This window comes from Petromyzon marinus, unplaced genomic scaffold, assembly GCF_048934315.1.
Source record: "Petromyzon marinus isolate PM22_M1 ecotype Great Lakes invasive population unplaced genomic scaffold, UKy_Petmar_22M1.pri1.0 PM_G_Scaffold_126, whole genome shotgun sequence".
NCBI classification, from domain to species: domain Eukaryota; kingdom Metazoa; phylum Chordata; class Hyperoartia; order Petromyzontiformes; family Petromyzontidae; genus Petromyzon; species Petromyzon marinus.
In genome coordinates, this window is record NW_027422680.1 from 105,512 (window position 1) to 123,861 (window position 18,350).

At 44.5% G+C, this 18,350-nt stretch overlaps 1 protein-coding gene across 1 annotated transcript; it reads right to left on the minus strand.

The window, feature by feature from the left end:
* Positions 1-2,434: 2,434 nt before the first annotated feature.
* Positions 2,435-9,342, minus strand: LOC142909555 (gap junction gamma-1 protein-like). The gene is made up of 3 exons (XM_076059775.1): positions 9,015-9,342; positions 7,111-7,575; positions 2,435-2,990 (listed from the first exon to the last, which is right to left on the minus strand). The coding sequence occupies exons 1-3, from the start codon at positions 9,314-9,316 to the stop codon at positions 2,810-2,812; spliced, it is 948 nt and encodes a 315-aa protein (XP_075915890.1). The 5' UTR covers positions 9,317-9,342; the 3' UTR covers positions 2,435-2,809.
* Positions 9,343-18,350: the final 9,008 nt, after the last annotated feature.

Consider the following 18,350-nt stretch of genomic DNA (forward strand, 5'->3'; position numbering starts at 1 on the left):
CGCTGAGGAATCAGCCCAGAACTACACGGAAGGATCTTGTCAATGATCTCAAAGCAGCTGGGACCATAGTCACCAAGGAAACAATTGGTAACACACTATGCCGTGAAGGACTGAAATCCTGCAGCGCCCGCAAGGTCCCCCTGCTCAAGAAAGCACATATACATGCCCGTCTGAAGTTTGGCAATGAACATCTGAATGATTCAGAGGACAACTGGGTGAAAGTGTTGTGGTCAGATGAGACCAAAATGGAGCTCTTTGGCATCAACTCAACTCGCCGTGTTTGGAGGAGGAATGCTGCCTATGACCCCAAGAACACCATCCCCACCGTCAAACATGGAGGTGGAAACATTATTCTTTGGGGGTGTTTTTCTGATAAGGGGACCGGACAACTTCACCGCATCAAAAGGACGATGGACGGGACCATGTACCGTCAAATCTTGGGTGAGAGCCTCCTTCCCTCAGCCAGGGCATTGAAAATGGGTCGTGGATGGGTATTCCAGCATGACAATGACCCAAAAAACACGGCCAAGGCAACAAAGGAGTGGCTCAAGAAGAAGCACATTAAGGTTCTGGAGTGGCCTAGCCAGTCTCCAGACCTTCATCCCATAGAAAATCTGTGGAGGGAGCTGAAGATTGAGTTGCCAAACGTCAGCCTTGAAACCTTAAGGACTTGGAGATCTGCAAAGAGGAGTGGGACAAAATCCCTCCTGAGATGTGTGCAAACCTGGTGGCCAACTACAATAAACGTCTGACCTCTGTAATTGCCAACAACGGTTTTGCCACCAAGTACTAAGTCATGTTTTGCAGAGGGGTCAAATACTTATTTCCCTCATTAAAATGCAAATCAAATTATAACATTTTTGACATGCCTTTTTCCGGATTTTGTTGTTGTTATTCTGTCTCTCACTGTTCAAATAAACCTACCATTAAAATTATATACTGATAATTTCTTTGTCAGTGGGCAAACGTACAAAATGAGCAGGGGATCAAATACTTTTTTCCCTCACTGTAAAAGAGTAAAGCCAGTGGGTTTTCAAAGTACCTTCCTTTTACAGAATACATTTCACGTGAGCCCACCGCATTAAAACAATGCTCAGCTGAGCGGGGCGAGCCACGGGGGGGGGGGGGGGGGGGGGGGGAGCACCTTTGTCACATTCTGTAACTCACGTGACTTCTGCCGCGACAATGTCGGGATGTTTCGCCTGAGGATGACTGCTCGTGTTGTGATCGAAACATCGTGATTTCTTTTTTTATTATTATTATTATTTTTTCTTCTACCTACGTGACTTTACTGAAAGAACCAAAGAGTATGAAAGACGTCTTGTCTGCTGATCTTGTTCATATCCGTGTACATCGATATCCCACATTGCTTACATGTACACACCACACACAATGAAATAAATAGAAACTAGAAGACTTTCGGGGATGGGCAAAGATCGAGGAATCTCTTTCAATGGAGCGAGTTAAGTGTGTTCGATTCAACATCTCTCTGTACGTCTGTATCTCTGTTTGCCTCTGTGTCTCTCTCTGCCTGTGTCTCTCTGTCTTTCTTTCTCTGTCTCTGTGTTCCTCTTGTCTGTGTCTGTCTGCCTGTCCTGTCTGTCTGTGTGTCTGTCTAAAGCACAGCAAGTTGGCACAGTAGGGGGCACAGGTGGTGCATCAGCCAGTCATCTCAGTCATCTCAGTCAGTCGACCAGTGGCACCTGGGTCTGCCCCGTGACATGCCAGCGGGCGTTCGACACTTCACTTGGCCTCAAGGTGCACATAGCCTGGCACAAGCGTCGTGGTGACGTCACCACCACTTAGTGACCAATGGCGGTTGTTGTCTATCATAAAATAAAATAATAAACCACTAATGTAGACTGTAGCCTGGTATCAAAGCAATATTGCTGACGGTTTCCATCTGAAAACGGAAGCTTGTGTTGCCTCCAAAACGTCGTGATTTAATTTAGTTTTCATTTATTTTATTTTACCTACGTGTCTGTGTTTAGTGGGGGTGTGCGTGTGTTTAGTGGGTGTGTGCGATTGATCACATTAAACTTACTCAATTAGCATCAATTAACATGAAATACACAATAATAATTTACATTTCCCAAATTATTGAATATTTTTCAGAAAAACAATACATACAACACTGTGTCACCTGCCGTTCAGATTTGGCCACAGCTGTTCACAAACCGCATAGCCAGCATCTTAAACGCCTTTTGGTTTGACAAAATATAAATCGGAGCAGGCTGTTACGGTATAATAACGACGTGCCCGCTAAACTCAGGCCCTCTTATCCACCGATGAACGAGGAAGTTTAATAAAACAACGAAAACAGAAACTCACGCAAATTAAGAAGTAAGCTAAAGTAACAAAAATATTTGGGTTGCTTTAATCAAAACACACCTCCATATTGATTAAAAACTCACGCAAACATTCCCCCCCCCCCCCCCCGACTCGTGCATTTATACGTTGGCCGAATGCGAAAGCCACAATGCCACACAAAACGCGTTCTAAGGAGATTTGAACTCTCAACGCTCTGGGTTACAAACCCAGCGCCGAATCCCCCGAGCCACGAGGCTGGGTGCCGGCGTGCCCCCCGTGCCGTCGCGAGCGGGTTAGCGGGGTGCCCGCGCTCTGCCGCTCGAATCGTAAAAGCGCAGACGGTCGCCTCCGATTGAATCTCGACGGAAGAATGTCAAGAAGACCTTCAAAGTCGAGACGATCCAAATGGCGGCGGCGCATTGGGGGGGCCGAGTAAATGGAACGTGGGATGGCAAAAAGCGATTGAGCGATAACGACGCCCGAGAGTAATACTAGCACGCTAAACCCAAGACTTGCGGGAGGCGTCGCCAGCGTCTTGCTCGGGGGGCTCCTGGTGGGGCCTCGACGTCACTCCCAGCTCCGTCTGAAGTTGCTGCACCTCGTCAAGGAGCTGCCACAATTCTGACGGTGACATCGCTCTGGGACCCGTCGTCGATTCCGGCTCGACGGCATCTGCGACCCTAGAAACGAGTCGAATTTCAAGAAGAGTATTTTCATTAACAAAAAAATATATATACACTCTCCATGATAGAGGTTTTTTTGGTTATATCGCATGTATAGTGCAGTGTATAGTGTAGTATAAAGTGCAGTGTATAGTGTAATGTATAGTAGTATAAAGTGCAGTGTATAGTGTAGTGTATAGTAGTGTATAGTGTAGTGTATAGTGTAGTGTATAGCGTAGTGTATAGTAGTGTATAGTGCAGTGTATAGTGTAGTGTATAGTGCAGTGTATAGTATAGTGTAGTGTATAGTGCAGTGCATAGTGTAGTGTATAGTGCAGTGGATAGTAGTGTATAGTGTAGTGTATAGTGTACTGTAGTGTGTAGTGTAGTGTACAGTGTAGTGTATAGTGTAGTGTATAGTGCAGTGCATAGTGTAGTGTATAGTGCAGTGGATAGTAGTGTATAGTGTAGTGTATAGTGTACTGTAGTGTGTAGTGTAGTGTACAGTGTAGTGTATAGTGTAGTGTATAGTGTAGTGTATAGTGCAGTGCATAGTGTAGTGTATAGTGCAGTGGATAGTGTATAGTGTAGTTTATAGTGTACTGTAGTGTATAGTGTAGTGTATAGTGTAGTGTATAGTGTAGTGTATAGCGCAGTGTATAGTGCAGTGTATAGTGTATAGTGTAGTGAATAGTGCAGTGTATAGTGTAGTGTATAGTGCAGTGTATAGTGTAGTGTATAGTGCAGTGGATAGTGCAGTGGATAGTGCAGTGTATAGTGCAGTGTATAGTGCAGTGTATTGTAATGTAGTGTATAGTGCAGTGTATAGTGCAGTGTATAGTGTAGTGTATAGTACAGTGTATAGTGCACACAACATCTACATACATATTCTTAGCTCTTTCGGTAAAGTCACGTTGAAGGGAAACAATAAAATAATAAAAAATATATAAAACAATAAAACCGGATTCCCACCACCATCCATCACAGAAGAATTCTCTCATCAAGACTCTGCACCATAGAGCCCAATGCATATCCGACCAGGAACACATAGGCAGTGAACTCAAGCACGTACACCAAGCTCTTAAGGCTAATGGTTACTCCGACTATACAATCCGCAAAGCTATCACTCAAACCATGAAGGACCCTCTTGAGGAGCCTTTCAAAACCATCACTTTACCCTACATTGCGGAGATCACAAAAAAGATCTCTAAAATCTTGAATAAACACAAGATCCAGGTCCGTTTCAACACATTACATAAAATCCCTGATCTGGTTCCGTCTGTAAAAGATGTGATTCCGGACATACAGTACCCTGGTGTCTACAAACTAAGTTGCCTCTGTGGTAGTAGTTACATTGGAGAAACCAAACGCCATGGTTCGGACCGCATCCGTGAACACAAAGCAGACCTTAAACATGGTAGGACTAACACCTCGGCCGTGGCAGATCATTGTTATAATTCAGTAGGCTCACATGACATTGACTTTTCCAAGACAGAGGTTCTTTGTAAGCCATCTGGCTACCATGAGAGATTCGTTCATGAGGCTATCCACATATACAAGCACAGAGACAATTCCAACCGAGAAGATGGATTCTGGCTTAGCAATCATTGGAAAGATTTGATTAACCATTTCAGGTCTTAATTGATTGTTCACGCTTACAGTGGCTTTCAGACAGCATACATTAATTTTTCGTCTCCCCCCTCCTCTTTTCAGAACATAGATGGACTCGTCCTTCTAAATAAACTGCCAAATCGCTGCGCGTGGCGCTAACGTTTTTTTTAAATAAATAAAAACACTGCAAAAAAATAAATTAATTAATGCGAACCGACACACCTGATGATGACCGTTTGTGTTATGGTCGAAACGTCATGAGAATTTTTATTGTTTTATATATATATTGTATTATTTTATTGTTTCCCTTCAACGTGACTTTACCGAAAGAGCTAAGAATATGAATTACTGCAGTCACGAAAGCTTTAAATCAAAATCTATATACATAGCTATCAACACATACACTACACTATACACTACACACACAACATCGATATACATAGCTATCAACACATACACTACACTATAAAATATACACAACATATATATAGCTATCAACACGTACACTACACTATACACTACAAACACAACATCTATATACATAGCTATCAACACATACACTACATTGTACACTACACTATAAACTACACACAACATCTATATACATAGCTATCAACACATACACTACACTATACAGTATACACTACACACACAACAGCTATATACATAGCTATCAACACATACACTACACTACACACACATCTATATACATAGCTATCAACACGTACACTACACTATACACTACACACAACATCTATATATATAGCTATCAACACATACACTACATTATACACTACACTATAAACTATACACAACATCTATATACATAGCTATCAACACATACACTACACTATACACTACACACATCTATATACATAGCTATCAACACATACACTACACTATAGACTACACACAACATCTATACATAGTTATCAACACATACACTACACTATACACTATAAACTACAAACATCTATATACATAGCTATCAACACATACACTACACTATAAACTACACACATCTATATACATCGCTATCAACACATACACTACACTATACATTACAAACACAACATCTATATACATAGCTATCAACACATACACTACACTATACACTACAAACACAACATCTATATACATAGCTATAAACACATACACTACATTGTACACTACACTATAAACTACCCACAACAGCTATATACATAGCTATCAACACATACACTACACTATACAGTATACACTACACACACAACATCTATATACATAGCTATCAACACATACACTATACACTACACACAACATATATAGCTATCAACACATACACTACATTATACACTACACTATAAACTATACACAACATCTATATACATAGCTATCAACACATACACTACATTATACACTACACTATAAACTATACACAACATCTATATGCATAGCTATAAACACATACACTACATTATACACTACACTATACAATACACACAACATATATATACATAGCTATCAACACATACACTACATTATACACTACACTATAAACTATACACAACATCTATATATATAGCTATCAACACATACACTACATTATACACTACACTATACACTACACACAACATCTATATACATAGCTATCAACACATACACTACATACTACACTATAAACTACACACATCTATATACATAGCTATCAACACATACACTACATTATACACTACACTATAAACTATACACAACATCTATATATATAGCTATCAACACATACACTACATTATACACTACACTATAAACTATACACAACATCTATATGTAGCGGTTGGGAAGCTGACGGAACCGTTATTATTTCCCTTCCACGTGACTTTACCGAAAGAACCAAGAATAAGAGACAGCTTTGTTTAGAGCCTAGTCTCAAACAGTGTTAGATGAGAGGACAATGCCACTACGAAGACATTGACAGCTCGGGGTGAGACACACGAGGCTCTAAAGAAAGCTGTCTCTGGTGTGGAACAATCAGTTTCAAAGACAATGCATCATCATCTCGTAGACTACCAGAGCATGTTTTTTTCTGTTTGCATGTTCATTACAAGTACCGTGTGCGTGGCCAATGCAGTGAGATGATTCCTTGCAAGAGGTTTACGTTTGGTGTTATCACGTTCACACAGCTGTTTTATTACTAGAAAGGGTAAAACCAATTCTTATATTTTGTTACTGGCAAGGGAGGTCCCATGATGTTTTTTGCTGTTGTCATCATCGGCGAAACGTCACGGAAACTCGAATCGTCGGCGTAGTTGGGGGTCACTCTCTGACACGCAGCCGGCGAGTGTCGAGCCGGTAGCGACCCGGCACGTTTCGTTTACGTGACGCAACGCCGCTACTACAAGTTGACGGCTTTGACGAGACGACGCTTTAGTTTCTCGCGATCCAACACCGAAGCCGACAACCTCCGACACAGTCGGTCGCACGCGTGCCGAACTTCTTCCGCACCCCCCCCCCCCCGACCGTGGCCAACCGCGCCAGCGAGGCCCCCCACCTGCTCCGTAGCCGGTGCCTCCCGCTCAGCGAGTCGTGGATGGTGCCCAGCCCCAGGTAGGCAATCTCGGACAGTTCGAGCAGGAGGCTGAGACTGGCGACTGCGTACATGACCAGAAGGAAGACGGTCTTCTCTGTGGGGCGCGACACAAAGCAGTCGACGCTATTCGGGCAGGGGTCACGGACGCACTTGAAGCGCGGGGCCACCTCCAAGCCATACATCAGGTACTGCCCCACCAGGAAGCCAACCTCGGCCAGCGTGCGGGCCAGCAGCTGGAGGGTGTAGGCCACCATCAGGCCGTCCGTCTTGATCCACCACCGCTCGTTGTGCTGCTTCCCCTTGCCATCTTCTTCACCCTCCACCTCCTCCACCTTCTCCTCCTCTTTCTCCGTGCATTCAACCACGCGGTCGGGGCCGCCGGCTCGCTTGGCTCGCTTGGTTTGTTCGTCTCGCTTGTACTCGATCCTACCACGACAGAGAGCGGCGGCGTTTAAGTTTCACCCCTCAGTGTGAAACGTCGCGAGCAAATGGAAATATGCACTCGCTATGAAACGCGACATTACGACGAACAGCGACAGCTACGAGGCTGTCCGGGATTCCACTTTCACTTCTGATCGTCGCCTCTGAGAGACCACTTAAAGTGTCCGTGCCGGTGGCAATGATCTGAATCGGTCCTGGGCCTACCCTAGGTCGACTCAGCCTCGAATGAGTAGCTGATGCGATTTGTAAAAACTTTGCCAACTGGGGAGAAAAATGCAGCCCGGCGTGGCTTTGGCCATAGACCCCCCTCGTGTGCTTTGAGGCGCCGCTCACGAGCAGCGCTTATCCCGACAGCCTGTGAAGGCTACATGGGGGATTTTTGTCTTTGTGTGCGTGTGGCCCCGTGTGCGTCCGCGTGTGTCTGTGTGTGCGTGGCCTTACCGTGCACGTAGCCTGGCACAAGCACCGTGGTGACGTCACCACCGCTTAGTGGCAAACGGCGGTTGTTGGTGTAGATGTCTGTGCGCTACAAGCAAGCCAGCATCGGGACTCGAGGTAAGTGAAAATATTTACCTTCCTTTATTTTACGCTTTATTTACTACTAGCGGGAAGCACCCGGCGTTGCCCGGGGGAAAATATATTGAAAAACTTCTCAAAACTTAAAAACATAACATATACAAATGAAAAAAAAACGATGATCATTACCTCATTCATAAAAATTAGCGCAGCGGAAAAAAAACGTACGCTCGTGCGCCAAGATTCGATTCTTTAGATCGCGCAAAGGAATTGAAGTTTGTAGATTTCTTTAGAATCGGCCTATTCCCGTTTAATTGATACCACAAAAGCTCACCAGATATCGATTCTCGCCACACTTCATCATCATTCCCCCCCCACCCCCCCCAAAAAAAAACAAGTCTATTTTTATAATGTTTGCATGGTGCACAGTATGGAAAGTACCCACATGGCAAATCTCAAGTTTGTTAAATGTCAGGAAGTACGCTAAACATTTTGAACACATTCACAAATTTCCCTTTTATACATATAGATACACTATGCAATTATAATATCGCATGCAAATGTATTATATTTCTTATTGTTGAAGAGTTTAACAATGCTTCCCTTTTTGCTGTTGAACCGCAGAATATATTTTACGACGCTGACCATATGCGTGTTTAAACACAGCGCACATTCGCCCTCCTGAACTGAACTAGCCGTTCGGACATACTGACAGGGGGCTCGGGAACGGAACTCCGTTCCTAAGTCAAGGGGAAACCTTGCCGGCCCTTTCACCGTTCAAACTCGTGACCAAATCGACGGCGCAGCCTAATTAAAAAACAAATTAAAACATTTCCAACTGCGGGCAGCCATTCAAATTTCCACCGTAGCTCCCCCGCTGTGAAAACTCCCTCCGGGTACCTCCGCACCTGGTGATGAGATGCACGGCGAAGCCGAGGTACATGATGGTGGGCGTGGCGACCGCGATGATCTGGAACACCCAGAAGCGGACTTGGGAGAGTGGGGCGAAGCTGTCGTAGCAGACGTTCTCGCAGCCGGGCTGCTCCGTGTTGCACGAGAAGCTGCCCTGCTCGTCGTAGTAGATGGACTCGCCGGCGACCGTCGTGAGAATGATGCGAAAGATGAGGAAGGTGGTGATCCACAGCTTGCTCAGGAAGGTGGAGTGCCGATGAACCTCCTCCAGCAGCTGCGTGAGGTAGCCCCAGCTCATCGTGGCCGCCAGTCAGATGCAGCGATGCCGCTGCGGGGAAACGTTCACCCGAGTTTGTACAGGCACTACTCTACTTACAAACCTTCAACTTAAAGACTTTTAGAGATAATAAAAAAAACCTATCCCGTTTGCCCATCAGATTTACCATGGAGGTCGAAAAAGATGGCAAACTACCCTTTCTGGATGTCTTAATTAAAAGGAGACATGATGGTTCAATGAGCCACTCTGTCTACAGGAAAGCTACCCATACAGATGCTTACTTGAAACCGGATTCCCACCACCATCCATCCCAGAAGAACTGCCTCATCAAGACTCTATACCATAGAGCCCAATGCATTTCCGACCAGGAACACATTACCAGTGAACTCAAACACGTACACCAGGCTCTCAGGGCTAATGGCTACTCCGACTACACAATCCGCAAAGCCATCACTCCAGTCATGAAGAAGGATCCTCTTGTGGAGCCACTCAAAACCATCACCTTACCCTACATTGCAGGGGTCACTAAAAAGATCTCCAAAATCCTGAATAAACACAAGATCCAGGTCCGATTCAACACAGTACACAAAATCCGTGATTTACTTCCATCTGTAAAAGATGCTCTTCCAGACATACAGTACCCGGGCGTTTACAAACTAAAGTGCCTCTGTGGTAGTAGCTACATTGGAGAAACCAAAAGACATATCTCGGATCGCATCCGCGAACATAAAGCAGACTTGAAACACGGTAAGACGAACTCCTCTGCCGTGGCAGATCACTGTTACAATTCAGTGGGCTCACATGACATTGACTTCTCCAAGACGGAGGTTCTTTGCAAACCAACTGGCTACCATGAGAGATTCGTTCATGAGGCCATTCACATATACAAGCACAGAGACAATTTCAACCGAGAAGATGGATTCAGGCTCAGTAACCACTGGAAAGATGTGTTAAATCATTTCTGTTCTTAATTAATTGTAATTTTACGATGACCTTCAGACCGCAGCTCTTTCGCCAGCATTGCCTCTTAATACCTCTCACACCACGGTTAATGGTATGGTTTACAACATGGAGTATACTAGGGCTTCGCAGCTGTCTCTCTCCCCCTCCTCTGTTCCGACCATGGACGAACTCGTCCGTCTGAACGGGGCCCGTAGCTATCCGTGGTACGGAAATTTGAGGGTAAGAATCCACCCATTTTTTCGCCATATAGCATTGTGATATATAACGACTTATGGTTGGTAGCTTAGCTGATTGGAGAATATAGAGTTTATTGATAACATGAAGGTAATTTATATTTTAGTTTTTATTGGTTCACTATATAGTACTGTGAATAGCTCAGATTTGTAGTCATTTCTGTGACCAGTCACTAGCAAATCACCCAGTTATTTCAATGCTAAATTCGCCTAGTTATTTCAATGCTAAATTCTCCTGTTTTGATTTGTACTAAGTGCCTCGGTGAATGTGTATGCTCTGACTTCAACGTAACTATTTCTGTAGCAGTTACAAGCGAATGCCTTAATTTAGCTATTTCAATGCTAAATTCTATGCTAATTCCTTTTAACAATGGGTGCCTCTGCGGATGTGTATGCTTTGACTTTTAACATAGCTATTTCTGTGACCAGTCACAAGCTAATCATTCAGCCTTTTCAATGCTAAATTTTATGCTAATTCCTTCGTCAAGGCTCTTTGTTCCTCTCACACAGCTTAAAAGCCGTGATCTGAACGTGGCTCTCTCACTCCAGCGCTGTCCTACCAGACAGTCTCGCTCCCTTCACCTGATGAAGGCCGCTTGTGTTGTGGCCGAAACGTCGTGAGAATATTATTGTGTTATTTTATTTTATCAATTTATTATTTTATTCTCATTCTACGTGACTTTACCGAAAGAACCAAAGAAGATAATTCACTCCTATTGTGCTGTATTGTCTCTATTAATAATAATTTGCTAGCTTTGTGTAGTATTTGGTTAGCTTTAGAAGACTTTATGTGATGTGTTATTTTAACTGCGTTTGGTATTACCTTTGAATCTCTGCACCTTTTGAGGAACGCCAGTGAAGATATCAATTTCATCCGCTTAATGCGAAGCTTCTCCAATTTTCTGGTTTTAAGAAAAGTATCCTCCCCATAGAGGTTAGTCAGTTTAACAGTATCATCAATGAGACAGTATCATCAATGACTGTACAATTTCACTTTGATAACACATGGTCCCCGCATGAAGCGATGGTTATTAGTGAAAGAGAGAGTTATTAGAACATGGAAATGCTATACTAAACAAAAAACGTAACTTATAATGAATGATTATACTTGAATTATTCCCGCAGTATCGCAATCGTTATTGATCATAGATCATATGCAACCCTTATCACGTTGTTAGCACACTGGGTCACAGAACAGGTGATTATTCTGTAGAGTACGTGAGAACGTGCGGCGATTACGAACGAAAGGTACTTTAAAGATTATACGATGATAAGAAAAACAATTAAAACAGTTATTATTCTCAAAGGCACAAATCTCAACAGATACATCGGCAGATTATCTGACTACATAATGGCTTGGAGTAAGGGCATGCGATGGGGTGCTCCTTTCTCCTGAAGACCTCCCCTGATACCAAGTTTTAATTAATTGTGGACCAGATCGCCTGATGAGGATCTGGTGGGACACACCCTTCCCCACAAGAGCGTGGCTCTACGGGAGAAGGTGTCAAAAGTAAATTCGTATTGATGGATCTGTTGAATATTTATGCGATTAAGAGTACAGCCCACTAAATAGTAAAGAGGACAACTATGGATATGCTTATAACGACACATGTATGAACACTCGGTCTCATCGTGACGCCTTCACAGCCACTGATGCCCGATAGACTTGAGTGTTGGCTTCTGGTTTAAGGACCCGTGTATGTTTGAGTGACATGAATTGTTTTGAATAGTCAGTGTTCGGAGTCGAACTTCGTGTCAAACAGACGCCTGCTTGTCGTGTGGTGAGGGGGCGGTGCGCGTCATACGTATCAGTCGATTCGGCGGTCACCGTGTTGAACGGATTCGGATGTCGTCGATACGCTGCTGCAGGTCAGGATACGGTCGGTAGATGGCGCCACAGCTCGCTCGCAGCGTGCACGGTGGTTGAGTGTTGACCCGGGTGCGCACTCGGCTGGCGATGCATGGTGTGCACGCAGCCTTGTCGCCAAACAGCGACCCTCACCACCCCGGCGGCAGCAGAGACCTCCGTGTCGGCAGAGGCTGACCCACGCAGGGGCGAGTTGAGCTGTCAAGCGGGTCTTGCCCGCCTGCAGATGAGATGGGGAGCTGCTCCAATGAGTCGAGCCCCCGATGGCCGGCTCCGGTGAGCCGATCGAACTCAGCTGAGTTTCCGATGAACTGCGGACGAGTCGAGCCGACCCGTTGGCCGCAGCTCGCTCCTGAGTCGACCCCCCCGGTCGAACTGAGGTTTCAATGTTCAGGATCCTCTTTTTATGCCCAAAAATCCCTTCACTCGGACCCTGCCCACAAGGCGGGGTTTCTTCCGATTTTTGCTGTGTCAGGGTTTGTCCGTATGTATCTGCGTCCGTGTGTGTGTCAGTGTGTGTCAGTGTGTGTTCTTGTGTGCATATTCCGTTGTCACCCTCCTTCCATAAAACCCACAAGTAAAACAATCAAATGTTATAAATTGTCTCGAAGGCGCCTCTCTGTCTGGGTACACAACCTGGAGGGAGGGGCGATATTCCCTCCGACTTTCACCGACGCACCAAGAAACGGTTAAGGTTTTTAAAGTTAACATTTATCCCTCACAGTTTCACAGTTATGCTCTGTATGTAACCCAAGGTCTGGGTTAGCTTCCGTTGTGGTATTGTACTTAATGTCAAGGGAAGGTTTTCCCCCCGAGCGTATACACACTCCTACCCCGCGCTGCGGGGATACAAAGACGGCCGGAATCTCCCTTTCTTTCCAACCTTGGGTTTAACACCACCCAAGTCATTATGCAGTTTATGTTTTGTGTAAGCCTCGGTGAATGGTGCCAACACGAATGTTAAGTAGGAAATAATGCACTGTGATTTTTATTAGCCTGGTATTTTCGCTGAAATGCGTTGACACTCTAAGGTCCCGCCCTTATTCTCTTTTCAGTCTCTCTACACTCTTTGGCCCTCACTCTCTCTAGCGCGTGGTGACCGCTGTTTTCGCTGACGCCGCCAATTCAAGGCCTCATTAATTTCCATCACTCCGTGTAGGTGAGGGCGGGTTAGCCCTGGAGTCAGTTCTGGTTTTCGTCTGCCTCTCAGCACTTGGTCTGTGACCTCTGACCCCGGGATTTATCTAATTTGATGGCCTGTCTAGCCCCGGCTTGCTGTTGTTAGGTTGGTTGGTTGTTCCTGGCTTTTTGCCTACGTTTGCAGTTTGCTGCGCTTATTTTCCTTTCTTCTCCAACCTTATATCCACTCTGCTCATTATTCGCTCATGTCTGGGTTAGAACATTCATGTTGACTTCGGAAAACCTGATTGTTATAGGCTTTGGGTCCAGTCGTATAAAAATTATTAAAATATGAAAATAGATTTAATGTTAAACCAATAGACGGTTGATGGTTACATTGATGTAGCTATTGGCAGGGTTCAATTGAAGTTGGTGTGAAGATCAATAACTTTAGCCTACCCTGTCGTTGAATTCCGATGTTAAGTTACTTTAATAGTAATGTAGAACCAATCAGCTTTTTGACTGAACTATATCTAGGCTAACGCAAACTCCCAGTGACCCTGGCTTGGTGTGTTTACGTCAGCCCCTTGCAATCCGCTGTGCTCTGCTCTCTATCTGCTCCCTCTGACCCTGGGAGGGCTCTTAATGTCAAAATCGTATTAGTGGGTCATGGTAAAGAGAACCTCCACATGCCATGCGGAGGCCTGGTTTGGTGTTTTTATTCATTATTATATTAAAAAAACAATAGAAACATGTATCTATATGTATCGGAAAATTACCTGTTAACATTAAGATGGAAAAGGGGCCTAGATACAACAGTGTCAGGTGGTGTGTGTCAGGTGGTGTGTGTGAGGTGGTGTGTGTGAGGTGGTGTGTCACGTGGTGTGTCAGGTGGTGTGTGTGAGGTGGTGTGTCACGTGGTGTGTGTGGTGGTGTGTGTGAGGTGGTGTGTGAGGTGGTGCGTGTGAGGTGGTGAGTGTGAGGTGGTGTGTGTGAGGTGGTGTGTCAGGTGGTGTGTGTCACGTGGTGTGTGTCAGGTGGTGGTGACCCGGGGTTCGATTCCCGCTCACGGCCGACGCCGCCGGCGACGATCATCTGAACCGGTCCCGGGCCTCCCCTAGGTCGACTCGGCATTAAATGAGTACCCTGGTGCGTTGTGTAAACATCGCCACTGGGGAGACAAAGGCGGCCAGGGGTGGTGCCGGCCACCCGCCCCCTCGTGTACCGTTCTGGCCTTCATAGGTGCTCGCTAACAGCACTTGCCCCTACAGTCTGTTAAGGCTACACGGGGGATCTTTGTCTCTGCGTGCGCGTGCCAAATTGGTAAGAGTTTGCCGATAAGTTTAGAGCTCTGCTCATCGTCGTCGTCATTATAAAATCCTGGAGGAACTTTCCGCCCGGTTTCCTGCTCGCTGTACGAGTTGACGTTGGTCGCGACAGCCAACGGGGACGTGTCAAACTAACACCGACAAGACCTGGGGATTCCTTCGCCGGTCGCTTTTATTGTACCACATCTGCCCCTGGCGCCAAGGGAAGCGTCTCATCGGTCGGTGTCCAGGGTGAGAATCCGTCAGAATGTACGCGGGGCAGTCGTGGTGTAGTGGTGGTGGTGGTACAAAGTGTTACAGTCGTGGTGTGGTGTAGTGTGGTGTAGTAGTAGTGTAGTAGTGGTGGTACAACGTGTTACAGTCGTGGTGTGGTGTAGTGTGGTGTAGTAGTGGTGTAGTGTGGTGTGGTGGTGTGGTGTAGTGGTGTTGTGGTGTTGTGTGGTGTAGTAGTGGTGTAGTGTGGTGTGGTGGTGTTGTGTGGTGTAGTGTGTAGTGTGGTGTAGTAGTGGTGTGTAGTGGTGTGGTGTAGTAGTGGTACAACGTGTTACAGTCGTGGTGTGGTGTTGTGGTGTAGTGGTGGTGTGTAATGTACTGCAGTGGTGGAGTGGTGTGGTATTGTGGTGTAGTGTAGTGTACTGTAGTGGTGTGGTATTGTGGTGTAGTGTAGTGTGTAGTGTACTGCAGTGGTGGAGTGGCTGAGCGCAGTTTGGTGATGTAGTTGTAACTGAGGGTGTCGTTTCAAACGAGACGTACAACTTAAGAGACAGAGAGACAAACTCCCTTTACTGCCGAAACACGCATGAACACTCTTAAATGTGCACAGTGAGCAGTGACACACGTGTTATAACCATCTCACTCACCAACTCACTCACCAATCACTCACCAGTGACACACGTGTTATAACCAACTCACTCACCAACTCCCTCACCAATCACTCACCAGTGACACACGTGTTATAACCAACTCACTCACCAACTCACCAACTCACTCACCAACTCCCTCACCAATCACTCACCAGTGACAGACGTGTTATAACCATCTCAGGCACGCCACGTACGGTGCAGCCCCTATCTAAAATGTCACCAAGCTTTTCAGTTCCAATCATCAAAGCTGAATGGGTGGGTGGGTGGATCAATGGGTGGGTGAGTGGGTGGGTGAGTGGGTGGGTATGTGGGTGGGTGAGTGGGTGTGTGGGTGAGTGAGTGGATGAATGGGTGGGTGAGTGGATGGGTGAGTGGGTGGGTGAGTGGGTGGGTATGTGGGTGGGTGAGTGGGTGTGTGGGTGGGTGGGTATGTGGGTGGGTGAGTGGGTGTGTGGGTGAGTGAGTGGATGAATGGGTGGGTGGGTGAGTGAGTTGGTGAGTGAGTTGGTGAGTGAGTGAGTGGATGAATGGGTGGGTGAGTGGGTGAGTTGGTGAGTGAGATTCTAGTTATTTACCACAAGATGGCAGCATTGAGTTGTGAAATAATTTGTGTGGGGGGAGTGGTGGTGCAGTGGTTAGCGCACTGTGTGTGTGTGAGTGGGGAGTGGTGGTGCAGTGGTTAGCTCACTCACTGACCAACTCACTCACCAACTCACCAATCACTCCCTCACCAACTCACTCACCATCTCCCTCACCAATCACTCACCAGTGACACACGTGTTATAACCATCTCAGGCACGCCACGTACGGTACAGCCCCTATCTAAAATGTCACCTAGCGTTTCAGTTCCAATCAACAAAGCTGTCAATGAGCAAAAAAAACCGAAATCACAACCAAAGAATAGGGCATGCTAAAACCCCGTACGTTACACACAAGATGCACACGTTTTATTTTAAAACGGCCATGTGTGGATAAGCAGAATTTCCTTAATAGCTGCATTGTGGTCCTCTTGCCTGAGGTCATTATCAACCCCACGTGGAGTAAATGTCACTGACAGCAGCAGCAGCAGTGATAAAAACTGTGGGCTGGTTCTGTTCTAATTTACACTATACACTACATTATACACTACACTACTATACACTACATTATACACTACACTATACACTACTATACATTACATTATACACTACATTATACACTACACACTACACTATACTATACACTACTATACATTACACTACACACCACACTGTACACTACACTATACACTACTCTACATTACACGATACACTACACTATACATTACACTATACACTACACTATACACTACACACTGTACACTACACACTATACACTACTATACATTACACTATACACTACACTATACACTACATTGTACACTACACACTATACACTGCACTATACAGTACACTACTACACTACTATACACTACAATATAGACTACACTAAACACTACACTATACACTACACTATACACTACTATACACTACACAATACACTACACTATACACTAAACTATACACTACACTACACACTGCACTATACACTACACTATACACTACTATACACTATACTATACACTACACTATAAACTACACACTATACACTACACACTGTACACTACACACTATACACTACTATACATAACACTTTACACTACACTATACACTATATTGTACACTACACACTATACACTGCACTATACACTACACTACTACACTACTATACACTACACTATACACTACACTAAACACTACACTATACACTACACTAAACACTACACTACACACTACACTACTATACACTACACTAAACACTACAATATACACTACTATACACTACACTACTATACACTACACTATACACTACTATACATTACACTATACACTACACTATAAACTACACTATACACTACACTATACACTACACTACACTATACACTACAGTATACACTACACTATACACTACACTATACACTACTATACAATACACTTTACACTACACTATACACTACTATACACTACACTATAAACTACACTATACACTACACTACTATACACTATACACTACTATACACTACACTATACACTACTGTACACTACACTATACACTACACGATACATTACACTATACACTACCCTATACACTACACTACTATACAATACACTATACTACTATACACTACACTATACACTACACTATACTACTACACTATACACTACTATACACTATACACTACACTGTACACTATACACTACACTATATTATACACTACTACACACTATACACTACACTATAAACTACTATACACTACACTATAGACTACACTATACACTACACTATACACTACACTACTATACACTACTCTATACACTACTATACAATACACTATACACTACACTACTATACACTACACTATACACTACTATACACTACACTATACTCTACACTATACACAATACACTACACTACACCACTATACACTACACTACACACTACACCACTATACACTACACTACACACTACACTACTATACACTACACTATACACTACTATCACTACACTACTATACACTACACTATACACTACACTGTACACCACTATTAACTACACTATACACTACTATACAATACACTATACAAAATACACTACACTACTATA